At 42.4% G+C, this 26688-nt stretch overlaps 1 protein-coding gene across 1 annotated transcript; it reads right to left on the reverse strand.

The window, feature by feature from the left end:
• Nucleotides 1-590: 590 nt before the first annotated feature.
• Nucleotides 591-26400, reverse strand: SLC25A47 (solute carrier family 25 member 47). The gene is made up of 6 exons (XM_073577956.1): nt 26010-26400; nt 25435-25478; nt 17165-17236; nt 16224-16406; nt 15103-15373; nt 591-3280 (listed from the first exon to the last, which is right to left on the reverse strand). Exons 1-6 carry the CDS (start codon nt 26038-26040, stop codon nt 3000-3002), a joined length of 882 nt encoding a protein of 293 aa, XP_073434057.1. The 5' UTR covers nt 26041-26400; the 3' UTR covers nt 591-2999.
• Nucleotides 26401-26688: the final 288 nt, after the last annotated feature.

Below are 26688 nucleotides of genomic sequence, written 5' to 3' on the forward strand. Positions count from 1 at the left end.
GTAGATGTTAATCAGATTGTGCATATATGCAAGTCTGCAACTGCAAAGATGTGGGATGAGTTACAGAAAGTGCACAAAATATCAAATCTCAGCAATAAGTTTTATCTCATGAGAAAGTTATATTACTCTAAGCTAAGTGATGGACAGAATATGCAGGACTATGTAAGAAACACCCTAGAGATTGTGGAGCATCTCTTAGGTATTGGAGAAGAAATTAAATATTTTCATGTTGCTGCACTTCTATTAAGTGGTCTTTCAGAGAGTTATGACACACTTGTGGCTGCACTAGATGCATGGCCAGATGATGAGCTGACACTAACTGTTAAAGATCTACATAAGAACTGTATCAATGTATGGCACAGACATCTTGAGCACAGAGACCCAGAAGCAGTAAAGAAGCTAGCTCAACTTGTAAATGGTATTGAAATCAACCAGTGTAGTCACATGATGAAGTGCACTAGCTGTCTTAAAGGAAAAATGTCCAGAAAATCCTTTCCTAAAATAAGCACCACTAGATCTGCACAGCCACTGGATCTGATACATACAGATGTATGCGGTCCAATGAATGTTCAAACTCCTAGCAAGAAGAGTTATTTTCTCAAATTTATTCATAAATTAACCAAAAATTGTCTCAATAAAGAATCAAAGAATGGCACTTCATACAATACATATAACCAAACCAGAATGCACATCCATTCCAGAAGGAAGAGATCCAAAAATAGAATAATTCAATTTATTTCAATATTAAAAGAAAAAAACATACAAAATAGAATAAAAAACAGGATGTCTCAAAAGAGAGAGATAATAATGCCCCCAGAAGAAGCAGATGGCGAAACGCACGTCGGGGGTGAGGGGATGCCACCACTGCACATTACCAGGTAAAACTTTGCCCAGTATATTTTGCTTATTTATATCTCTTCACACTGGTTGTTATAGGGCTTTTATTTATTTGGCTCTTCTCTTGATACTATCGATATTTGAGGACTCTTTATATCGTTTTATGGTGGATTTTCTTTTACCTGGCATTTGTGATGTTATGGATTTATTTAATAAACGTGTGAAGAAAAAGCAAGTCGGCACTGCCAACACTACTGCCGATGTGAGACTATTATGTCCATACTGCTCGTGGAGGCTGAACCCCGACATCTCGGGTGCTAGTGCAGAAATCACAATGTATGGATCCAGTAAGAGGAAAGAAAAGCATAGCACTCACCGATCCAGGTGAAAAAGTCCGCTTTATTTAGCAATCCACATTAAACAATAAGTATCTCAATCACCAAACCCAGATGCCGAAAAGGAAAACACTGAAGTGTGGATATGCTCTGAAGCCAACAAGAAAGACACAGAAAAACCAAGTCAACCTCCAGTCAGGAGATCAGAAAGGCCAAACAAGGGTATCCCAGCCAGATGCCTTTCTCATATGGTCAGAACACTTCCTGAACCAGAACCATAGTCATGGCAAGAGATGGAAAAACTGCCTGTTCCCAAGAAGCAGAAGTGGATAAATGCCACTAATGAGGAGATGGAGTCCCTTCACCATCTCCAGACATGCGAGCTTACTGAGCTACCACAATGAAAAAGAAATTGCAAAGCTAGGTGAAATTCTCAACCAGCACTTTGAGGCTAAAGGCCTTGGAAATGTGACATAATATTTAGTAATCCAAATCCAGAGAGAGGAACATGGGAGTTTTCTTCTCAACTAACGTTCTAAAATTTCCGCAATCTTAAACCAGTTTGGAATGTCAGAAGCCAATGTTGTGTCAACACCAATGGATCCGTCCTACTTAAAGTTGGAAGGAGAAGAAGATCTGCTACCCAGCAGTGAGAGTTACAGACAAGCAGTGGGGGCGCTTCTGTACATAGCAACCACAACTTGTCCGCATATCACAGCCACAGTCGGAATTCTCTGCCGACGTGTAAGCAAGCCACGCCAAAGAGACTGGAATGCAATTAAGAGAATTCTTCAATATCTTAAAGAAACTCAGAAGGCTAAATCTTAAGATATCTGCATCAGGAGTTCTAACTCTCAGAGTTATGTGGATTCAGATTGGGCTGGAGATTCAAGTGATCGGAAATCAACAAGTGGTTACTTGTTCCAGTTAGGGGAAAATTAAATTTCTCGGTCCAGCAGAAAACACGTGTCAGTCGCATTATCTTCTTCAGAAGCAGAATATATGTCTGCTGCTTATGCAAGTCAAGAAGTAATTTGGTTGAAACAACTTTTGGAAGATTTCTGCAAGCCATTAGCTCAACCAAGTTATCTATGAGGACAACCTAGGATGCAATAAACTAGCCAGCAGTGAGAAGCTTAGTGCGAGGACTAAGCACATTGATGTAAAACATCACCACTTACTTGGTGGAACGTGGTGTACTCGAGTTTGTTTATTGCGAGTCTGACAAGATGATAGCTGATGGTATGACAAAGCCATTATCAAGAGCCAAGTTTGTGGACTTTTTAGAACTGCAATGGGACTAACAGGATAAGTAGTTGTTGAGTGGGGGTGTTGGAATATGTTTGGTGCAACAACTCCATTCCCGTCTACAAGTGTTTAGTTGCTAGATTTGTATGCTGTTAAATGATTTATTCCTGAGATATTAAGCTTATCATCTATTGTTCCTGTTTGTTCCTGAATAACGAAGCTCTGTTGTCACATGCTTGGAGAGTACCCTGAATAATCCGCTGCCAACAAGACGAAATTTACTTTCGGGATATTTTAGACTCAAGTATTTCAGGTATATTGAAGACATGGCCATTTTTTGGACGGCCATAGTAATCTCAGACAACGGTGGGAAGTTCCAGGTCCACTCCAGTGAAGATCCCTAGCTAGAAGGTGGTAACATCCCCAAGCTGCAGCCTTATCATTAACTTCTGGTGCTTGTCCACGGTGGTCAGTGAGATCTATGGCAGGTGCCCACCGACCATGAATGAAGCCGTGAGGTCTTTGGACCAATGTTTCTGTGCTTTGGTTTAGATTACCGTCCTCAGACTTATCTTCCTTTCATGTGGAGAATGGCTTGATTTGCTTTAGTATGGCTTCATAGGTAAGGAAGACCACCATATTGACGGGGAAGGCTCTGAGACAGTTCAATGACAGTCCCTTGAAGAGTACAGTGACCCCCTCCTGACGTACGCTGTCAGTGATGCAGTGAATGACCCCTCTGTACCTCCGCTGTGTGACACCATCTACCTGCAGCCGAGATTTAATCACATCCATAGGTGTGGCAATGCTCCAGGCCACCGTTCCAGCAAGTCCACCGGCCAGGAGGACGCCCAGTAACTCTGGAAGAAAAAGCAAGATATGTTCTTAGAGATGACATTACTTCTCTGGATGAATGCGGATACAAGGAAACAGTTACAAAAATACATTGAATAACATGGGGTAACCATAATCCTCATGTATGGAAGTTCTGCAGTTTTCCAATATGCTTTGTGTTCATCTCCATTTTCAAATTATTTGCTTGCTGTCAGCGAATTAGATCATTGTAGCTTACTTCTAGAAAGAGACCAAATACTCCCTCTGAAATGTCGCTACCTACATATAAACTTATTGGAATGTGTCTTCTGCAGCTGACAATTTTCTGAAGTTACAGGTTACATTAAATTGCATTCTAATCTATATTAGTTTATGTCTGCAGCCACCACTAGGGGGAGCTCCCTGTATACAGAAATACATAAGATTCTGTCAGCAGCCACCTTTAGGGGGAGCTCCCTGTATACAGGTATACATAATAAGATTCTGTCAGAGTTTCACGATAAAGATTCTGTCTACAGCCACAACTAGGGGGAGCTCCCTATATACAGAGATACATGATAAGGGTTCTGTCTGCAGCCACCACTAGGGGGAGCTCCCTGTATACAGAGATACATGATAAGATTCTGTCTGCAGCCACCACTAGGGTAGATCCCTATATATAGAGATTCATCATAAGGATTCTGTCTACAGCCCCAATTAGGGGGAGCTCACTGTATACAGATGCAGTCACCACTAGGGGGAGGTCTCTGTATACAGGGATACATGGTAAGATCTTGTCTGCAGTCAACACTAGGGGGAGTTCCCTGTTTACAGAGATATATGATAAGATTCTGTCTGCAGCCATCACTAGGGGGAGTTCCCGTATACAGTGATACATGAAAAGATCCTGTCTGCAATCACTACTATGGGGAGCACCCTGTATACAAAGATACATGACAAGGTCCTGTCTGCAGCCACCACTAGGGGGAGCTCCCTGTATACAGAGATACATAAGAGTCTGTCTGCAGCCACCATTAGGGGGAGCTCTCTGTATACAGGTATACTTAATAAGATTCTGTCAGAGTTTCACAATAAGGATTCTGTCTACAGCCACAACTAGGGGGAGCTCCCTATATACAGAGTTCATAATAAGGATTCTGTCTACAGCCACCACTAGGGGGAGCTCCCTGTATACAGAGATACATGATAAAATGATGTCTGCAGCCACCACTAGGGGGAGCTCCCTGTATACAGAGATACATGATAAGATTATGTCTGCAGCCACCATTAGGGGGAGCACTCTGTATACAGAGATACATGATAAGATCCTGTCTGCAGTCACCACTAGGGAGAGCTCCCTGTATATAGAGATACATGATAAGATTCTGTCTGCAGCCATCACTAGGGGGAGCTCCCTGTACACAGAGAAACATAAGATTCTGTCTGCAGCCACCATTAGGGGGAGCTCCCTGTATACAGGTATACATAATAAGATTCTGTCTGCAGCCACCACTAGGGGGAGCTCCCTATATACAGAGTTTCATGGTAAGGATTCTGTCTACAACCACAACTAGGGGGACTCCCTATATACAGAGATTCATAATAAGGATTCTGTCTACAGCCACCACTAGGGGGAGCTCCCTGTATACAGAGATACATGATAAGTGTCACGGGGCAGTAGGTAAAAAGCAGGAGATGTGGAACTTGGGCCCCTGGGGGGTATACTTGATGGTAGTGAGGCCCAAGTCCCCGACCTGTCCCTATCTCCTGTTTAGCTCTGAGCTAAACCCCTCAACCCACTCCCCAGGAGGTGAGACAGGGAAAAAAAGTGTACTGCACCAATAACACGAAAGGAAAGATAAAACAGACACCACGGGGTTAAAGCAACTAAAAACCAAAACTTAGGTTTATCTGCTGCCAATGCTCCAAGCAGCAGAGTAAGGCACCCGATCAGCATCCAGCAGCATCACCACTGCTCCAGATAAGCTGAACCCCCTCTGCACCAGGTAGGTCCAGTCTTCACCAAGGTTGGTTAGCAAATGACCTGTACTACCAACCGTGAGTGCAGCACCTGATGACCCTTTTAAGGAAGGAGGGAGTGGTCACACCTGCTGACTGATTAAACATGTAGTAACACCAGCGGCCACCGGGGGGGGAACCCAGCAGCAGACTCACTAAACTTGTAGTAACACCAGCGGCCACCGTGGGCAAAAACCCATATTAACCCCCGAGGGCCAGAAAGGAAAAAGGTTTATATAAGAGAGTCCAGACTCTGACACAGATCCAAAAATGGATCGTGACAATAAGATTATATCTGCAACCACCACTAGGGGGATCTCCCTGTAAACAGAGATACATGATAAGATCCTGTATGCAGCCATCACTAGGGGGAGCTCCCTATATACAGAGATTCATGATAAGGATTTTGTCTACAGCCATCATTAGGGGTAGCTCCCTGTATACAGAGATATATGATAAGGATTCTGTCTGCAGCCACCACTAGGGTTGCTCCCTATATACAGAGATTCATGATAAGGATTCTGTCTACAGCCACCACTAGGGGGAGCTCTCTGTATACAGAGATACATGATAAGATCCTGTCTGCAGTCACCACTAGGGGGAGCTCTCTTTTGTATTTAATTCAGTAAAATATGTATAAATCTGTATGCAATGATCTCCCCTTAGTGGCTCCTGGAAAATCACAGCATGCAGGAGGCGCATCACTGCATTAAAGGGGTTGTCCACTACTAGCACAACCCCTTCTTAAAGAAAATGTTCTGCCTCGATAAAATAATAAAGCCTATACTCCCCTTCCGTTCCAGCTTCATTCCAGTGGTGTCAGCACTCACGGTCCTGGGGCTGTGATCTGGTGGAATGACACATGATGCCCGGCGCTCAATCTGCGCTAACTGTCTCCCCGTTCAGACAAACTTATCATGACGAGGCAGTCCGGGATCAGATGTAACAGCACCAGCACGGGAGGTGAGTATAGGCTTTATTATTTTAGTTTAACCTCTTCCTGACATCTGACGTACTATCTCGTCCAGGTGACCCGGGCCCGTATGACCGTGGACGGGATAGTACGTCATCGCAAGCAGCTGCGCTCACGGGGGGAGGGGAGTGCAGCTGATCGCGGACTGGTGTCAGCTGATTATCACAGCTGACACCCAGCACTATGTGCCAGGAGCAGTCACGGACCGCCCCCCGCACATTAACCCCCGGCACAGTGCGATCAAACATGATCGCAGTGTTCCAGGGGCATAGGGAAGAATCAAGCAGGAAGGGGGCTCTTTGTGTGCTTCCCTAAGACCCTTGGAGCAACGCGATGTACTTGCGTTGTTCCGAGGGCCTCTTCCCTGCAGGACCCCGGATCCAGTATGGCCGCGGGGACCTTCCGGGTCCTGCAGGGAGGTGGCTTCTCAGTGCCAGTGAGAACAGGAGCTAAGAATCCTCCTGTACTGCCTGTCAGATCGCTGATCTGACACAGTGCAATGCAAAGTGTCAGATCAGCGATCTGACACTATACAGTGATGCCCCCCCTGGCAAATGTAATAAAGTAAAAAAAAAAACAACGTGTAATAATACTTTTTTAAGATTTCCTAAATAAATAATAAAAAAATTCCCTAATAAATAATTTTTTTTGTAAATACAAAAACAATAAAAGTACACATATTTAGTATCAACGCGTCCGTAACGACCCGCCCTATAAAACTGTCCCACTAGTTAACCCCTTTAGTGAACCCCTTAAAAAAAACAAGGCAAAAAACAATGCTTTATCATCATACCACCGAACAAAAAGTACAATAACACGCGATCAAAAAGACAGATATAAATAAACATGGTACCTCTGAAAACATCATCTTGTCACGAAAAAAACAAGCCATCATACAGCGTCATCAGCGAAAAAATAAAAATGTTATAGTTCACAGAATAAAGCGATGCAAAAATAATTTTTTTTATATAAAATTGATTTTATTGTATAAAAGAGCCAAAACATAAAAAATTATATAAATGAGGTATCGCTGTCATTGTACTAACCCGAATAATAAAACTGCTTTATCAATTTTACCACAGGCGGAACGGTGTAAACGCCTCCCCCCAAAAGAAATTCATGAATTGCTGGTTTTTGTTCATTCTGTGCCCCAAATATCGGAATAAAAAGCGATCAAGAAATGTCACATGCCCGAAAATGATGCCAATAAAAATTTCAACTCATCCCGCAAAAAATAAGACCTCACATGACTCTGTGGGTCAAAATATGGAAAAATTATAGGTCTCAAAATGTGGTGATGCAAAAACTATATTTTGCAATAAAAAGCATATTTTAGCGTGTGACAGCCTACTCAGGACAAATTGCCAAACAACTTTTGGAGTCTAATTTCTCCTGTTACCCTTGGGAAAATAAAAATTGGGGGCAAAAATATCTTTTTTGTGGCAAAAAAATATGATTTTTTTATTTTTATGGCTCTACGTTATAAACTTCTGTGAAGCACTTAGGGGTTCTAAGTACTCACCACACATCTGGATAAGTTCCTTGGGGGGGTCTAGTTTCCAAAATGGGGTCACTTGTGGGGGGGTTTCAACAGTTTAGGCACATCAGGGGCTCTCCAAACGCGACATGACACCACCTGACCATTCCATCAAAGTCTGTATTCCAAAACGTCACTACTTCCCTTCCGAGCCCCGACGTGTGCCCATACAGTAGTTTACTCCCACATAAGGGGTATCAGCGTACTCAGGACAAATTGGACAACAACCTTTGGGGTCCAATTTCTCCTGTTACCCTTGGGAAAATAAAAAAATTGGGGACTAAAAGATCATGTTTGTGGAAAAAATATTATTTTTTTTATTTTCACACACGGGCGTTATAAACTTCTGTGAAGCACTTGGGGGTTCAAAGTGCTCACCACACATCTAGATAAGTTCCTTGGTGGTCTAGTTTCCAAAATAAAGTCACTTGTTGGGGGTTTCCGCTATTTAGGCACATTAGTGGCTCTCCAAACGCGACATGACACCTGCAGACCATTCCATCAAAGTCTGCATTCCCAAACGTCACTACTTCCCTTCCGAGCCCCAACGTGTGCCCATACAGTAGTTTTCTCCCATATATGGGGTATCAGCGTACTCAGGACAAATTGCACAATAACTTTTGGGGTCCTTTTTCCTTTGGGAAAATAAAAATGAGGGTGAAAAGATCATTTTTGTGGAAAAATTATGATTTTTTAATTTTACGGCTGTACGTTATAAACTTCTGTGAAGCCCTTGGGGGTTCAAAGTTCTCACCACACATCTAGATAAGTTGCTTGGAGGAGTATAGTTTCCAAAATGGGGTCACTTGTGGGGGGGTTTCCACTAACTGTGTACGCACATCATGGGCTCTCCAAAACGCGACATGGCGTCCGATCTCAATTCCAACCAATTTTGCATTGAAAAAGTCGAGCAGCGCTCCTTCCCTTCCGTGCTTTGCCACGTGCCGAAACAGTGGTCCCCCCACCCACATATGGGGTATCAGCGTACTCAGGACAAATTGCACAATAACTTTTGGGGTCCAATTTCTCCTGTTACCCTTGGTAAAATAAAAAAAATTGGACCTGAAGTACAAAATTTTGTGAAAAAAAGTTAAATGTTCATTTTTTTATTAAAACATTCAAAAAATTCCTGTGAAGTACCTGAAAGGTTAATAAACTTCTTTTATGTGGTTTTGAGCACTTTGAGGTGTGCAGTTTTTTGGGTATTTTCTATCATCTCAAAGTGACTTCAAATGTGATGTGGTCCCTAAAAAAAATGGTGTGGTAAAAATGAGAAATCGCTGGTCAACTTTTAACCCTTATAACTTCCTGACAAAAAAAAAAAAATTTGGTTCCAAAATTGTGCTGATGTAAAGTAAACACTTGGGAATGTTACTTATTAAGTATTTTGTGTGCCATAAGGGCATGAAAATTCAAAGTTGGTAAATTGCAAAATTTTCAACATTTTTCCCAAATTTCCTTTTTTTCCACAAGCAAACACAAGTTATATCAATGAAATGTTACCACTATCATGAAGTACAATATGTCACAAGAAAACAATGTCAGAATCACCGGGATCCATGGAAGCGTTTCAGAGTTATTACCTCATAAAGGGACAGTGGTCAGAATTGTCAAAATTGGCCCAGTCATAAACGTGCAAACCACCCTTGGGGGTAAAGAGGTTAAGAAGCAGTTGTCCTAATAATAATGGATGACCCTTTTAACTGTTAGGCTTCTTTCACACATCAATTTTTTGCCATCAGTCACAATCCGTCAAAGTGTGAAAAAAACCAGATCCTGTGAAGATTGCAAAAAACTGATGCACCGGATCCGTTATTTTGATGAATCCGTCGAAGCAGGAGCTGTAGGAATTTAATTGAACATGAAGAGAGAGAGAGATACTGGAGTGATTTGTATTCAGTTGTGCGGAGGTTTGAGTTCTGCAGGACTATTTCTATCCACTCGAGACGTCAAGGAGAACGGCATCTTCTAGGAACAATGGATAACAGTCTGTTACATGTCTGACTGTGGTTAAGCCCCCGTTACACACTGCGATATCGTTAGCAATATCGCTGTAAAGTCACCGATTTTGTGATGTTGCAGCGATATTGCTAGCGATATCGCTGCATGTGATACTTACCTCCGACCGGCTCCCCCGCTGGTTATCCCTGATCGCGCGAGAAGCTCCTGGACCATTCCTCGTCAGCCACTTCCTGCGGCGCTTCCTGCTGTGACGACGAGCGACGCGTGGAGCCGGGCGGGAGGACGCAGGATCGCCGCGTCTGACAGGTAAGTAGCGTTCCCCGTCCCCAGCGATGTCGCTGCTGAGATCTGCCTGTGTGGCAGCTCACTAGTGACCACTTAGCGATGCACCAGCGATCCTGACCGCGTTATATCGCTGGTCGGGATCGCTGGTGAGTCGCTAGGTGTAACGGTACCCTTACAGTTACAAGCAGTGACCCCTGCGATCCTTACAGCACAAAACATCCGGCCGCGTTTACCCGTAATACTGCAGGCCATAATAAGCTCCATTCATGGAAAGAGGATATTAGTGGGAGCAGGAAGAAAAGTGGAGCAGAAATGAGCCGTGGAGATAGCGCCGAGTATCAGTTACGCTCTATGACATTATATTAGTAGCTCTACATGGCCATTATTATTTTGCTGTAGTATGATGTTGTGTGTGCTATGTTAGCACAGTATAGCTATAGTACTTGGGCACTTTGTTGTTGTTGTTTTTTTAGTTTTTAGTTGCTCTATCTGAGCATGAACTAAGCACTATATAATTATTTTTATTGGGCAATATATGACAGTATTATAAAAGATATATTATTATTTATATCTATTTATGATAAATGTTTTTTTTTGCATTGTATGGCAATGATTTTGATGCATCGGCCTCAACACGCTATATAGCATTATTATTCTATTAGTACTGCCTGGCATTCTACCGGCACTTTGAGGGTACTGTAGCGTAGTATTTTTCGTCAAGATATAACTATATTGCTCACACATAAGTTTTGCTCTATTATTTTGTACAATTTATGTAGTCTATGACTGCATTATTTTTGCTCTAAAGAGCGATATTATTTGGGCACTGTATAATGGCTTTATAGCAGCACAGTGTAGCTCTATTATTTCAGTACAGTATAGTCTTTGGGGCTTACATTAGTACTGTACAGTTAGTTGTATTATTTCGGTAATATATGACAGTATTATACACATACTATGTATGGAGATATTTTTTATTATTTAGAATGATTGTTTATGCAATTATATGGCGATATTATTTACAAGCTGTATGGCGGTACTTTTCATGCACTATGTGTCTATATTGTTTGGGCAATTGTATGTCAGCATTGTTTAGACATCATATGGCAATATTACACACGTGGTCAAAATTGTTGGTACCCCTCGTTTAATGAAAGAAAAACCCACAATGGTGACGGAAATAACTTGAATCTGACAAAAGTAATAATAAATAAAAAATCTGTGAAAATGAAGAAATGAAAGTCAGACATTGCTTTTCAACCATGCTTCCACAGAATTAAAAAAAATAAATAAAACTCAAGAGATAGGCCTGGACAGAAATGATGGTACCCTTAACTTACGGTAATATTTTGTTGCATAACCTTTTGAGACAATCATTACAATCAGACGACTCCTGTAACTGTCAATGAGACTTCTGCACCTCTCGGCAGGTATTTTGGCCCACTCCTCAAGAGCAAACTGCTCGAGTTGTCTCGTGTTTGAAGGTTGCCTTTTCCAGACAGCATGTTTCAGCTCTTTCCAAAGATGATCAATAGGATTTAGGTCAGGGCTCATAGAAGGCCACTTCAGAATAGTCCAATGTTTTCCTCTTAGCCATTCTTGGGTGTTTTTAGCTGTGTGTTTTGGGTCATTATCCTGTTGCAAGACCCATGACCTGCGACTGACACCAAGCTTTCTGCCACTGGGCAGCACATTTCTCTCTAGAATCCCTTGCTAGTCTTGAGATTTCATTGTACCCTGCACATATTATAGACCCCCTGTGCCAGATACAGCAAAGCAGCCCCAGAACATAACAGAGCCTCCTCCATGTTTCCAGTAGGGACAGTGTTCTTTTCTTGACATGCTTCATTTTTTCGCCTGTGATCATAGAGCTGATGTGCCTTGCCAAAAGTTCCATTTTTGTTTCATCTGTCCATAGGACATTCTCCCAGAAGGTTTGTGGGTTGTCAACATGTAGTTTGGCAATTTCCACTCTGGCTTTTTTAAGATTTTTTCAACAATGGTGTCCTCCTTGGTCGTCTCCCATGAAGTCCACTTTGGCTCATACAACGACGGATGGTGCGATCTGATACTGATGTTCCTTGAGCTTAAAGTTCACATTTAATCTGTTTAGAAGTGTTTCTGGGCTCTTTTGTTATAATTTTTATTATCCATCTGTTTGATTTGTCATCAATATTCCTCTTGTGGCCACATCCAGGGAGGTTGGCTACAGTCCCATGGAGCTTATATTTCTGAATAATATTGGCAACTGTAGTCACAGGAACATCAAGCTGCTTGGAGATGGTCTTATAACTTTTACCTTTAACATGTTTGTCTATAAAAAAAATTTCTGATCTCCTGAGACAACTCTTTCCTTTGCTTCCTCTGGTCCATGTTGAGTGTGATGCACACCATGTCACCAGACAGCACACTGAGTATCTGTAGCACTCTAAACAGACCCACTCACTGATTCCAAGATTGTAGACACCGGTGATGCTAATTGGCGGACACACCTTGATTTAACATGTCCCTTTTGTCACATTATTTTCAGGGATACCATCATTTCTGTCCAGGCCTATTTCATGAGTTTTATTTTTTTTTTTCATTCTGTGGAAGCATGGTTGAAAAGCAATGTCTGACTTTCATTTGTTCATTTTCATAGATTTTTTATTTATTATTACCTTTGTTAGATTCAAGTTACAGTGCCTTGCGAAAGTATTCAGCCCCCTGGAACTTTTCAACCTTTTCACACATATCATGCTTCAAACAAAAAGATACCAAATGTAAATTTATGGTGAAGAATCAACAACAAGTGTAACACAATTGTGAAGTTGAACGAAATTTATTGGTTATAATCCACCTGTGTGTAATCAAGTCTCAGTATAAATGCACCTGCTCTGTGATAGTCTCAGGGTTCTGTTTGATGCACAGAGAGCATCATGAAGACCAAGGAACACAACAGGCAGGTCCGTGATACTGTTGTGGAGAAGTTTAAAGCCGGATTTGGATACAAAATAATTTCCAAAACTTTAAACATCCCAAGGAGCACTGTGCAAGCGATCATATTGAAATGGAAGGAGTATCATACACCTGCAAATCTACCAAGACCCGGCCATCCCTCAAAACTTTCATCTCAAACAAGGAGAAGACTGATCAGAGATGCAGCCAAGAGGCCCATGATCACTCTGGATGAACTGCAGACATGTACAGCTGAGGTGGGACAGTCTGTCCATAGAACAACAATCAGTTGTACACTGCACAAATCTGGCCTTTATGGAAGAGTGGCAAGAAGAAAGCCATTTCTTAAAGATATCCATAAAAAGTGTTATTTAAAGTTTGCAACAAGCCACCTGGGAGACACATCAAACATGTGGAAGAAGGTGCTCTGGTCAGATGAAACCGAAATCGAACTTTTTGGCAACAATGCCAAAGATATGTTTGGCATAAAGGCAACACAGCTCATCACCCTGAACACACCATCCCCACTGTCAAACATGGTGGTGGCAGCATCATGGTTTGGGGCTGCTTTTCTTCAGTAGGGACAGGGAAGATGGTTAAAATTGATGGGCAGATGGATGGAGCCAAATACAGGACCATTCTTAAAGAAAACCTGTTGGAGTCTGCAAAAGACCTGAGACTGGGACAGAGATTTGTCTTCCAACAAGACAATGATCCCAACCATAAAGCAAAATCAAAATCTACAATGGAATGGTTCACAAATAAACGTATCCAGGTGTTTGAATGGCCAAGTCAAAGTCCAGACCTGAATCCAATTGAGAATCTGTGGAAAGAGCTGAAAACTGCTGTTCACAAACAATCTCCATCAAACCTCACTGAGCTCGAGCTGTTTGCCAAGGAAGAATTGGCAAGAATTTCAGTCTCTCGATGTACAAAACTGATATAGACACACCCCAAGCGACTTGCAGCTGTAAGCTCAGCAAAAGGTGGCTCAACAAAGTATTAAGTTAAAGGGGACGAATAATATTGCACGCCCCACTTTTCAGTTTTTTTCCTTTCCACAAAAATTTAAAATAACCAATAAATTTCGTTCAACCTCACAATTGTGTCGCACTTGTTGTTGTTTTCTTCACCAAAAATTTACATTTGGTATCTTTTTGTTTGAAGCATGATATGTGGGAAAAGGTTGAAAAGTTCCAGGGGGCCGAATAATTTCGCAAGGCACTGTATTTCTGTCACCATTGTGGGTTTTTCTGTAATTAAACGAGTTGTACCAACAATTTTAACCACGTGTGTATGAGTGAATGTTTTGTTAGGGTAATGTATGATTACATTATTTTTGCTGTTTACAGTATTATTTAGACACTTTGTGAAGGTATTTTTAAAGGATTGTGTTAGTACTGTGGAGAAAATTTATGACCCTATTTTTTAGGACTGCAATAAATTATAAAATAAATCTAATTTGCAAAGGATTATTCAGTTGAGTGCCAAGTTACTTTATTATTCACTTTGGTCTGGGTAACCTACTTGCGCACCCTGCGGTAGTGCCACGCTATATTTGACACCTATTTTTTAGGGACTGTATGGCAATGTTATGTGAGTATTATGCTGTATGGTAGCTTTGTTTTATTGAAGGTGATTGTTTCTGTTTTGCTACAGTTTACAATATTTTTATGTTTTGATAAATTTGAGGGGAGTAATTCAAGAAAGTTTGTGGATACCGCTCACCCCATCCAATATTTGTATGGCCACTCCACTATGCACAGATGAGGAGTCAAGAAGCTTTGTTCGAAGTGAAGAGAAAAGTTTTTCAATCCAGAAAAGCGATAAATTCTTTATTGTGACTACAAATAGTAGAAAGAGCATAGAAAGATAATGACACGTTTCAAGTCTGACGGACTCTTACGATTAAAAGTCAGCCAGATTCTAAGCTCGAAACGCATCGGTATTTTTTATTTTAATGAAGTCACAATCAAGATATTTTCTTTGCTTTTTTTCTGACTTGGCTGGATTGAAAAACGTTTTTCATCACTTCTAATAATGTAATGATGGAAGATGATGGTACGATAACATCGCATTAGCGATTACCTCAGATGCAGCAAATCATTACATACAAATGAAGGTCTCTATATTAAGGAGAGATCTTAATTATGTACCTGAATTTCTTTCCTCCACCGGCACCAACCATTCCCGAAAAACGGCGTAGGACAGGAAATACGTGGCAAACGAATGGCAGTCTCTGAACATGAGAGCAAAGCAGCCTTTGTACAAACCAAAGAACCCGTCTTCCTTCACTATGGTCAGGAGACAGTGGACCGGGCCTGAGTATTTCGGTTGGGTCAGGATGGAGCACATATTAGAACGGTGCGGTGAAACCTGCGTCTGGAGTCGAACCTTTGCCATGTCTGCAGGCGATGACACCAGAACCTAAAAGCATAGGATAAGTCAGAACAGCAGAGATCTTGGATACAGTGAGGATATGGAACTCAAGAGGTCCAAGTCACAATCATCAATCACTGACTTTTTTATATCAAATTCTTAAAATTTGCGCATGTGGTTTATGAATTTTGCACAAAATAAAAATTCTCTTTTATGTGGCAAAAGGTCTGATGTTTTCTTAAAATGTTGCTAAATTTGCACAAAAATTGCAAACATAAATAAAATCATTCCAAGGGGTAGGGGACTGGAGAGCATTTGCATTAAAATTATGCTCTTTTTTTTATAAAGCCACAAATTATGAATTAGCCAAAAACTTCTGGAAATCTTGAACTCTGTCAACAATGCCATAAAGAAAAAAAATAATAATAATTAAAGTGAACACATAAAATATAGTGGAAATAAAAATAAGAATAAGAAGTAAATGAAAAATAGGAGAAAAATATTACAAACTAGACAAAAAAAAGGGCACAAATGCAATAATGAATCAAACCCAATGTATATAAGTAAACGGCAGAATTTTCACATTACAGGGAATAAGATTTAGTAACATGACATCTCTTTTTTTAGGGATTCTCTGGTTATTAATTGTTCAGATGGCACCAGATAAGAAAATCGTCTATCCAGAGTCGGCAATTCCTTTAAGCTGTTGTTAATGGGGCTAATATAGAAAATTTTATTTTAAGCCCCTCCCCATTAATTTTAAGCCCCTCCATATTACTTTTACATCCCTCTGCATAGCAGCACCCTTTTCCTAATATTTAGCTTTTTTTATTTATTTTTTTGCTGCAGAAAAATTCACTACCGCTGTATATTAACCCTTTCTGAAGGTCAGACGTACCTGCATTCCTCCAGCCACATAACCAGATAGAAATATGTCTAGTTTGGACGGTTTCACGTTCTGCGAGCCGTATTTCAGCTTGCATAGGTTGTGCAGACAGTTTCTATACACTCCGAACACGATAGACGAGCTGACCGACACGGTGGAAATAGGCATTGACATTCCCTTGAAGAATCCGGACACCTATGAAAGTGAAGGTGGTAAAAATGGAATTTAGGTATAAAATATTGAATACCGGGTCGCCACAAACAATAATCTTTAACAATAATCTTTATTTTTATATAGCGCTAACATATTCCGCAGCGCTTTACAGTTTTGCACACATTATCATCACTGTCCCCGATGAGGCTCACAATCTAAATTCCCTATCAGTATATGTCTTTGGAATGTGGGAGGAAACCGGAGAACACGGAGGAAACCCACGCAAACACAGAGAGAACATACAAACTCTTTGCAGATGTTGTCCTTGGTGGGATTTGAACCCAGGACCCCAGCGCTGCAAGGCTGCAGTGCTAACCACTGAGCCACCCTGCCCATCAGCTGATGTTCACACAGGATCATTCACAGAAACACACAGCAATTCTAATTGACAATTTCCATACATTTGTGTTCCAGGAATCAGTTGATAGTATCTTAGCACAAGAACGGTGGCCAGCGCAATAATGGCACCACTTGTCCAGACACTCATCATTGTCGCAGACATCCAGGACTGGATTATGAGGAGCCTCAGGAAATCAACGTGAAAACCATCACAACGGGCGCACGCCTGCAGATCATCAAGTGTACTGAGACTTCCTCTGAAGCCCTCCAGTGTCAGCAATGCAAGGGTTCAAGGTGGGGATCAGAAAGTGGCTATTGGATATCATGTTGGATGGCCACTGAGGAAAGGGGGTCTTGTTTTCGCTGCCCACCCTTTTATATTGGGGGGTGGGGGTACTTACTTTTTCCACTTTGTAGGTGGTGCAGATGCAGTGCCATATCCCAGTGTAGCTTCTCTGGGTCTGAATTCGTACCTGGTGGAGGGGGAATATTATACAGTATTAGGTTATAATACATGGTCTAAGTGCCAGGGAGGGAAACCTAGGGTACAACTCCGTAATCAGGGGGTGAAGGCTGGACAGAGGCTTCCGGAAACATCAGGCATATAAACTGTGACATAACCATAAAAGCTCTGGCACACACTGAATTAAAGTCAGCATTTGTGATATCTATTTTATTAATACAGAGAGGAGAGTAACAGCCATAAGGAGATCACAGCAGCCTCTGCATTCTCCATATTGACAAAATGTTGTGATAAAATGTATCTGGATCAGCTGTGATTATTGCTTCAGCATGTTAGCACTATTTCTGACACGTTTATTTATTTTTGGATACAGTTAGGGAGTGACGTCAGTCAGGAGATCACAGCAGCCTCTGCTTTCTCCATATGGACAACATGCAGTAATAAAAAGCACCTGGATCAGCTGTGATTGTTACATTAGCATGGTGCCATTACCCCTGACACATGTATTTTTTTTTAATTGAGATTGGGTGTGATGTCGGTAAGGAGTTGACGCCAGCACCTGCTCCCTGACTTTTTCTTCTGACCTTTCTAAGGTCACTAATCCAGGTGACTTATTGGGGGTTCCAGCCCATGAGATCCAGACAAGGGATTATGAAGAGGAGCATAGGAAATTAATGTCTCATGATCTTCATTCTATTACACTGGCAGAATACTATAGACTGAGTAGGGTCCCGCAGGGTCTGCTGTGCAATTTGCACCGTACACTATTTGCCAACAAACCCGAATTCTGTGAGAAGTTTAAACAAATTTTGAACAAATGTTCATTGAACATTATGCTATTAACCATTGACTCTCTTCACTCAGTCATTAACAAGACTGAGATAAAGATAACCTCCATAGAAGAACAACTAGTATCCACTCTTTCCACAGCCAACTGGCAGAATTTGAAGACAAAAACAGACAAAGTCATTGACGAACATCATAAAACGTACAGGAGAAGAAGAGGGACTCGGATGACTACACACAAGACCGGGTATACAAATGGAACGACTCCACCAATATGGGGCCTTGGCGTGGAAATTATGGCACAAGAGGACAGGGTTCTTTCAGCACACACAGCGATGGATCAACAGTCAGTCCAGGGCTCGTTTTTTATCCAGACGTCATCCTGGGAGAAACAATACACAAGCGCCAAGAGGAGACCGACCAGGAGGGTCGCCCCCAAACAACGTCAACCGGACGACGACCAGATCACAGGTAAGACATCTAACTCAGTGGTCAATATCTCATCTCACACCCTTAGTCCTGCGGAACTAGCGGTCCTCCAACGTGGTCCCTCCTTCTGCCCCACTTCACCCTGGGATAAATTCAAATTGGAACAGGATCTCCAGCGGTTTTATTGCAATATCCGCTTAAAAACTCACTTTGGACTTCAACAGGACTTAACTAGGAATAGAGCTTCCCCAATTGAGGAAGTCTCTGTCCCTAAACTCTCAATCTCACTATTGGATCTGTGTAATGTGAGTAATTTTAAGCCACCACAGGGTTACCATGCTACTGAGGCCTGCATTGACCTCATAAAGAGGGACGTAAATCAGATTTTAGAACAACATCACAAAAGGCTTTTTCCAACACACAAATACATGACATCAGTGGAAAAACAGGCTATTCAGTCACTTAAAAATAATAAACACTTGGTCATCAAACCAGCCGATAAAGGTGGGGCCATTGTTATCTTAGATCAGACGGATTACATTAAAGAAATCATGAGCCAATTATCCAACACACAAACCTACAAAAAAATTCCCTGTCACCCTACCCCCGGCATTAGGAGGAAAATAGAGGCTGTACTCAATAAACATTTAGCCCTGAATACTACTGATCAGAGAATTGTAACTTTCCTCACCAATCAGCACCCTGTGACTCCGGTATTCTTTACTTCCCTGATCGACCCATAGTAGCTTTCACAGACTCTATTTTGTCCCCAATATCCATCTTTCTGGAAAAAGATTCTTACCCCACTCACCAAAAAAACAAGGTCCTTCATCCTCGACAAGGGACATTTTCTCATAACCATCAAACAACTATCTGACTTCTTGCCAGATTGTATTTTGGTCACCTTGGATGTTAAGAGTCTCTATACATCTATCAAACATGAACTGGGCCTAAATGCAGTACGGGGCCTTCTGGAGTCATCCAACCTTCCACAGAATTCTCAACAATTACCGTATATTTAGACCTACTGATAATTATATTGCATGACAACTTCTTTCTATTCGGCGACAAGTTTTACCTACAGATACGTGGCACCGCCATGGGTTCCAATGTGGCACCAGATTATGCCAATTGCTATATGGATGCATTTGAATGCTCCTATGTTTACACCAATGATCTCTTCAGAACCCACACTAATGTTGGCTTCGGTTCAAAGACGATATTTTTTGTCTATGGAACGGCACTCCTGACACCTTATTCTCCTTCCATGAACATCTCAACTTGATAAGGCCGAACTGCAATTTACACTAAATTGGGACACCAGTAAAATTTCATTCCTGAACACACTGGTGATTAAAGACAAGGTAGGCAAACTCTCGACAGACCTTTTCACCAAACCCACTGATTCCAACAATCTCTTACACTACTCCAATTGCCAGCCTAAGGGTACTGACACACTTAGCGATGTACCAGCGATCCCGACCAGCGATATGACGCGGTCAGGATCGCTGGTACATCGCTAAGTGGTCGCTAGTGAGCTGCCACACAGGTAGATCTCACTAGCGACATCGCTGGGGACGGGGGTCGCTACTTACCTGTCACACCAGGCGATCCTGTGTCCTCCCGCCCGGCTCCACGCGTCGCTCGTCGTCACAGCAGGAAGCGCTGCAGGAAGCTGACGACGAGAAACAGTCCTGGACATTCTCGCGTGATCAGCGATAACCAGCGGGGGAGCGGGTCGTAGGTAAGTATCAGACACAGCGATATCGCTAGCAACATCGCTATAACGTCACAAGTTATAGCGATATTGCTAGCAATATCTCTTAGTGTGACAGGCCCTTTAGTTCACAAGGAATAGCCTACCCTGCATACAGTTTCAAAGGATAACAAGTGTTAGCCAGAAAAATCGATGTAAATACTTATGTCCCCCCAAAAAATTGAGAAAAGTATTCAAGGAGTGATACCTTTATGGGCTAACCAGAGAAATCATATTTGCAAGCAAGCTTTCAGGGCTCAGAAGGCCCCTTCATCAGGCTAGTCCATGTGGCCTACTTTATGTGGGCGAAACTAGGCAACATGTTCGAGACCGCATAGCTAGCCACAAATCCACAATTAGATGCAAAAAAACATGGCTCCCGTTACCACACCATTTTGTTAAACCTAACCACTGGGTTTCTCAGTTAAGGTTCCAGGTTGTGGAACAGGTAGAAAGTCCAAGGAGAGGTGGCGATAATGTCAGAATACTCAAAGAAAGAGAATCTTTCTGGATTCACACCCTTCAAATACTCACACCCAGAGGCCTTAACAGGGAACTTGATCTTCTAGTCTAGTGGTCAAGTTGTGTCTCAGCCTCCGTGTGGTAAATACTAAGTTTTGGTTATCTTTTGTTGGCCGACGCACATGTGGCACCCCCAGGAGTATGTTCGCCACAGTGGCTTTGCCTTCCTCCAGGGAGGGTAATGCCAGGCTTGGAGGCAATGACGGGTCTCTCTCGCAGTCAATCTATGCATGCAACACAGTTCCACTCCAGGCCAGCAGGGGGAGCTCTGAACTGGAATTCAGGGGAGGAGTGCTCTCTGAGAGCCAAGAGGAAGGAGTGAGTAGTTAGTCTGCGGAGGGTGAAGTGTGCAGACGTGTGGAAGGAGAGCTGAGATAAAGCTGGGAGGAAGAGCTCATCTCCCGTAAGAGCGCATGAACTGGTGCCTGGTATCCACAGCTGAATGGACACTGATGGTCCTACAGCAGACACCAGAGGAGTAGAAGGCTGTAAATGCAATACTCCCATCTAAGACTTGAGGGCACAACAGCAACACGGATAGTGAGCCGGGACTTAGGAGTGAGGAGTCCCTGGAACAGGCTACAGTTGTCTGCCGTACAAGTAGAGTTCTTGGGAACATCTGACAGGAGGAACTCCAGTGTAACTCAGTACTGGAGATCACTCAAGTAAGCGCTAGGAAGGAGACTGCACAGCCCATCTGCTGAGAGAGAATTCCTGAGTTGCTTCCAGGCTAGCCTGCTCCGGTACTATCTGTAATCAGGACCCTGGACTGCATTTACCAAGTAAAGGTACAGAAATTGCACCCCGCTGTGTCTTGTCTGCTTCCTACCTTTCCGGCACCGCTACATCCCCGTGCCAACCACATCTACACTGCCCTGGGACTACAGCTTCACCTGTGGGGAGCTTTTTCATCTTTGATGCACCATACCATGAGTCCCAGCGGATCTGCATGCAGCGTCGGCTTAACACCTCCCTTGCCGAACACCACAGGTGGTGTCACGAACTATCCATCTAATTACATTCCACCATTCAATTTCCCCCATTAATTGGGCGCACAGGGCCACGGACCGGGTCACCGCTGCTGTAACACATCCCGCCGACACCGGCCCGCTACCGAGTACCCCACAGCCCTGGGAGGGTGACCCACACACGGCTCATGAAATTGTATATTTTTTTACCTAACAAAGTTGGTGGGTACACACAGTTGTGAACATGCTGGCACCTCCTTTTCTTCCGCTAACTTGTCTCTTGTTTTTTCAGACTCACTCTTTTCTCATCTCCGAAGGGTATGTGACCCCCCCTTTTTTTTTTTTCAAAATTTGATTTTAGTTTTCAGTTTTATTTTTATTTTTTATCTTTATTTTTACTATATATTTTTCCTTTAATTTTAACTTTTATTTTCACTTTTTATCATTATTATCAAGTCTATTGCGTTTCCATTATTTAATTTTGGCTTTTTTTGTTTTTCGCTTTTCATTCTTTTACTCCACCATATGTTTTTCATTCCTTTTTCATTTTTCCATTTTCTTTTTTTCATTTCATTCATTAATTCATTTCATTAAATTTTTATTTAATTTTCTCATTATTTTCATTTTTTTCATTTTGAATTTTTCACCTATTCCATTTCCTTAATTTGTTACCCCATTTTGCTGTATTTTCCATCAGATCATTTTCCATTTACTTAAACCCATTCCTTGAATTTCCAGGAATGATTATATGCATTTCTCCTTTAAATTGGTCATCAGTTTACTGTATTCCCCTACGGACCTTTTTCTCCCCTTTTTTTTCCCCCTTCTCATTTTTTTCTGCATTACCTCAGTTAGTGCCACTTTCTCTAAGCATATTGTTCACACAGCTTTATCTTCATTTCTCTGGCGACCACGCTCTCAGCATACTACACTCCCTCCTCTCCCCTTTTCCCATACCAAAAGCCACCTACAGTTGTGGCCAAAAGTACTGACACCCCTGCAATTCTGTCAGATAATACTCAGTTTCTTCCTGAAAATGATTGCAAACACAAATTCTTTGGTATTATCTTCATTTAATTTGTCTTAAATGAAAAAACACAAAAAGAATTGTCCTAAAGCCAAATTGGATATAATTCCACACCAAACATAAAAAAGAGGGTGGACAAAAGTATTGGCACTGTTCGAAAAATCATGTGATGCTTCTCTAATTTGTGTAATTAACAGCACCTATAACTTACCTGTGGCACCTAACAGGTGTTGGCAATAACTAAATCACACTTGCAGCCAGTTGACATGGATTAAAGTTGACTCAACCTCTGTCCTGTGTCCTTGTGTGTACCACATTGAGCATGGAGAAAAGAAAGAAGACCAAAGAACTGTCTGAGGACTTGAGAAACCAAATTGTGAGGAAGCATGAGCAATCTCAAGGCTACAAGTCCATCTCCAAAGACCTGAATGTTCCTGAGTCTACCGTGCGCAGTGTCATCATGAAGTTTAAAGCCCATGGCACTGTGGATAACCTCCCTAGATGTGGACGGAAAAGAAAAATTGACAAGAGATTTCAACGCAAAATTGTGCGGATGTTGGATAAAGAACCTCGACTAACATCCAAACAAGTTCAAGCTGCCCTGCAGTCCGAGGGTACAACAGTGTCAACCCGTACTATCCGTCGGCGTCTGAATGAAAAGGGATTGTATGGTAGGAGACCCAGGAAGACCCCACTTATTACCCCGAGACATAAAAAAGCCAGGCTGGAGTTTGCCAAAGCTTACCTGAAAAAGCCTACAACGTTTTGGAAGAATGTTCTCTGGTCAGATGAGACAAAAGTAGAGCTTTTTGGGCAAAGGCATCAACATAGAGTTTACAGGAGAAAAAAAGAGGCATTCAAAGAAAAGAACACGGTCCCTACAGTCAAACATGGCGGAGGTTCCCTGATGTTTTGAGGTTGCTTTGCTGCCTCTGGCACTGGACTGCTTGACCGTGTGCATGGCATTATGAAGTCAGAAGACTACCAACAAATTTTGCAGCATAATGTAGGGCCCAGTGTGAGAAAGCTGGGTCTCCCTCAGAGGTCACGGGTCTTCCAGCAGGACAATGACCCAAAACACACTTCAAAAAGCACTAGAAAATGGTTTGAGAGAAAGCACTGGAGACTTCTAAGGTGTCCAGCAATGAGTCCAGACCTGAATCCCATAGAACACCTGTGGAGAGATCTTAAAATGGCAGTTTGGAGAAGGCACCCTTCAAATATCAGGGACCTGGAGCAGTTTGCCAAAGAAGAATGGTCTAAAATTCCAGCAGAGCATAGTAAGAAACTCATTGATGGTTACCGGAAGCGGTTGGTCGCAGTTATTTTGGCTAAAGGTTGTGCAACCAAGTATTAGGCTGTGGGTGCCAATACTTTTGTCTGGACCATTTTTGGAGTTTTGTGTGAAATGATCAATATTTTGCTTTTTGCTTCATTCTCTTTTCTGTTTTTTTCATTTAAGACAAATTAAATGAAGATAATAATACCAAAGAATTTGTGTTTGCAATCATTTTCAGGAAGAAACTGAGTATCATCTGACAGAATTGCAGGGGTGTCAATACTTTTGGCCACAACTGTAGGTTAGACTATCGCCATTTGCTTGCGTCTTGGAATTTGTTCCTAGCCTCTCTCTGAACGTTCGCAGTGCTCACGTGCCCGAGCCCCAGCAACTCAGGCAACCTTGCACGTGCGCCACTATCCCTACCCTCTCACGTACTAATGTGCAGGCGCTATCCCAACGTCTCAAACCTCGTTTTGGCTGCTTTACTATGCGCGGTCGCTTTCCCTCCCCCCTCATATCCGGTGCATAGCTTCATATGGTATTTAAAGCACACTGCCACCAATGATTAGACATGGCACCACAGAAGGCGTAAGGCAGGCCATTTTCCTCCCACGCCGATGCAAGAGGTCAGTGTAAGGCGTTTATCCCTACCCCTGCTGGATTTTCTACCTAATAATCAAGATACATGTTTTTTTCCCCAAAGCCTCTCGGGAACTTCATCCTTAATATTTCCACAAAAATCTTTTCTATTTTCAGGTCAGTACCTCATGATGTTCCTCTTCCAGCATGTCCACACTGTTCACCATACCCTATGGACAGATTGTTCCTTTTGTATATAGCCAGATTCCCTGAGATCTGGTGTCTTATGCTTCTTTATGTCAACCCATGTTCTATATTCGTGACTCCATGAATGGTTACCCTGGTTCATGATTTTCTACATGACTCAAGGGAGTTTTAATTTTCTATATATGGACCTCTAGAGTATTGGGTTATATTGTCACGTGTATTTATGTACAGCACACTAATATTTTATGTATTTGTTTGACAGTGAGGTTTGACGAAGACCCAGGAAGGGTCGAAACGTAACCTTACCATCAACGTTTCATCTCTCCGTGGTGTTTTCCTGCACATGTATTAAACACAATTTTTTTTTTTTAAATTATATCATTGGTTGAGTGCGGCTGTTTCCTTCCGGGTCAGGAGATCACAGCAGCCTCTGCTTTCTTTATATTAGTGGAATATGTTTGTAAATGGTAAGTGAATTTTTTTTCCCTCATTGCAGACTTCGGCCACATTAAATAGTTCTGTTTCTGTGCAGTAACAGTTACCTGAATTGTTTCCACTCATACAGGTGTATGTATCAGGGAATAGATCAGTCTAAGGGAATAGTAATAATCTAGAAGGAGGGAAACAGATAGGCAGATGACATGTTACCCACCTTCACTGTGTCCAGGGGGTATCCCACCATAACTCCACAGGCTCCTGCAACACAAACACCGATGACGGTGACATCGAGATCCAGACTATAGGATATACATTGCACAATTCCGGGGATGTTCCTCGTCTGTGACCATGGAGGGACTGTTTCCGTGATGTCAGAGAGATTCTGACAATCTCGGTCCTGGACGGCCGCCATCGCTGGTGTAATGCGCTCAGCCCCATACTGAACTGTAAATAGCTGTTTGGCCGGACGTAAGAAGGTCACAACATTATAACTTGTCCCCTCAGGACTGGAAACTAAAAGTAATATTTCATTGGAATAATATGGAGACAGCAGGCCGGACAGTGGACACGAGTCTGTTAGGGCATGCTGAGAGTTGTAGTTAAATGAGAGCTCGAAAGTCACAGGTGGCATGGAGCGACAGGGTGAATTATTAATATTAGTGATTGTATTATAGTTGATAATTGCAGCATGGAGGACAAACACTCCTCACATGATATCACGCGTGTATAATAAACGATCCATTCTATGAACACTATATAACGATGCACAGGTATAATATGATTTATTACCTCCCAGAGCTCCTGCGATGAAGTCAGCCATCTGTCGCCGTGTCTCAGCCGGTCCCCGTCACTCTGTGCAGCTGGCGATTATGGGAATAATCTGAGTGCCAGCATTTATATCCACACAGCTCAGTCCTGGAGGAAAGACAGAGGGAGGTTAAACGCCAAGCAGCAAATACAGGGACCCTGCCAGGACTAACAGTCCCCCCTCCCATGTCACACGTCAGGCGACAATACGTCCTGCTCAGTGTGATAAAGGTGACACTGGCAATGTCTCCTGTGAACTGCTGCAAAAATACATCTCACTGCTCCCATGGGAAGCTGCAACCTGATATTAAAGCCTCTGGGGCTCAGTGATTAAGATCGCCCACTGCATCACAATCTCCAGGAGTCCTGTCCCCATAATCTGACTTTGTGTGAAGACTCATTGTGTCCCAGCCTCCAATATTAGCAAGGGGACATATTTGCGCTGTACAATATGACATGTCAGCTGATGCTCTGCTTATTGGTAGGCTGACTCCTGCTAGAATTCTTCTGATGGCGGCTGCAGAGCTGCAGTTCTTACAGCTCCCTCCACAGGGAAACTGCCACAGTGAATGAAAGAACTGTTTCATATTTGTGCTGATTCATTTCTTATCTTTATATAGTTTTTCCAACACAGAGCTCTCAGTCCCCTGCACAGACATAA

The sequence above is a fragment of the Dendrobates tinctorius genome, unplaced genomic scaffold, assembly GCF_039654945.1.
Source record: "Dendrobates tinctorius isolate UK_male_01 unplaced genomic scaffold, ASM3965494v1 ptg000058l, whole genome shotgun sequence".
Classification (NCBI taxonomy): Eukaryota; Metazoa; Chordata; class Amphibia; order Anura; family Dendrobatidae; genus Dendrobates; species Dendrobates tinctorius.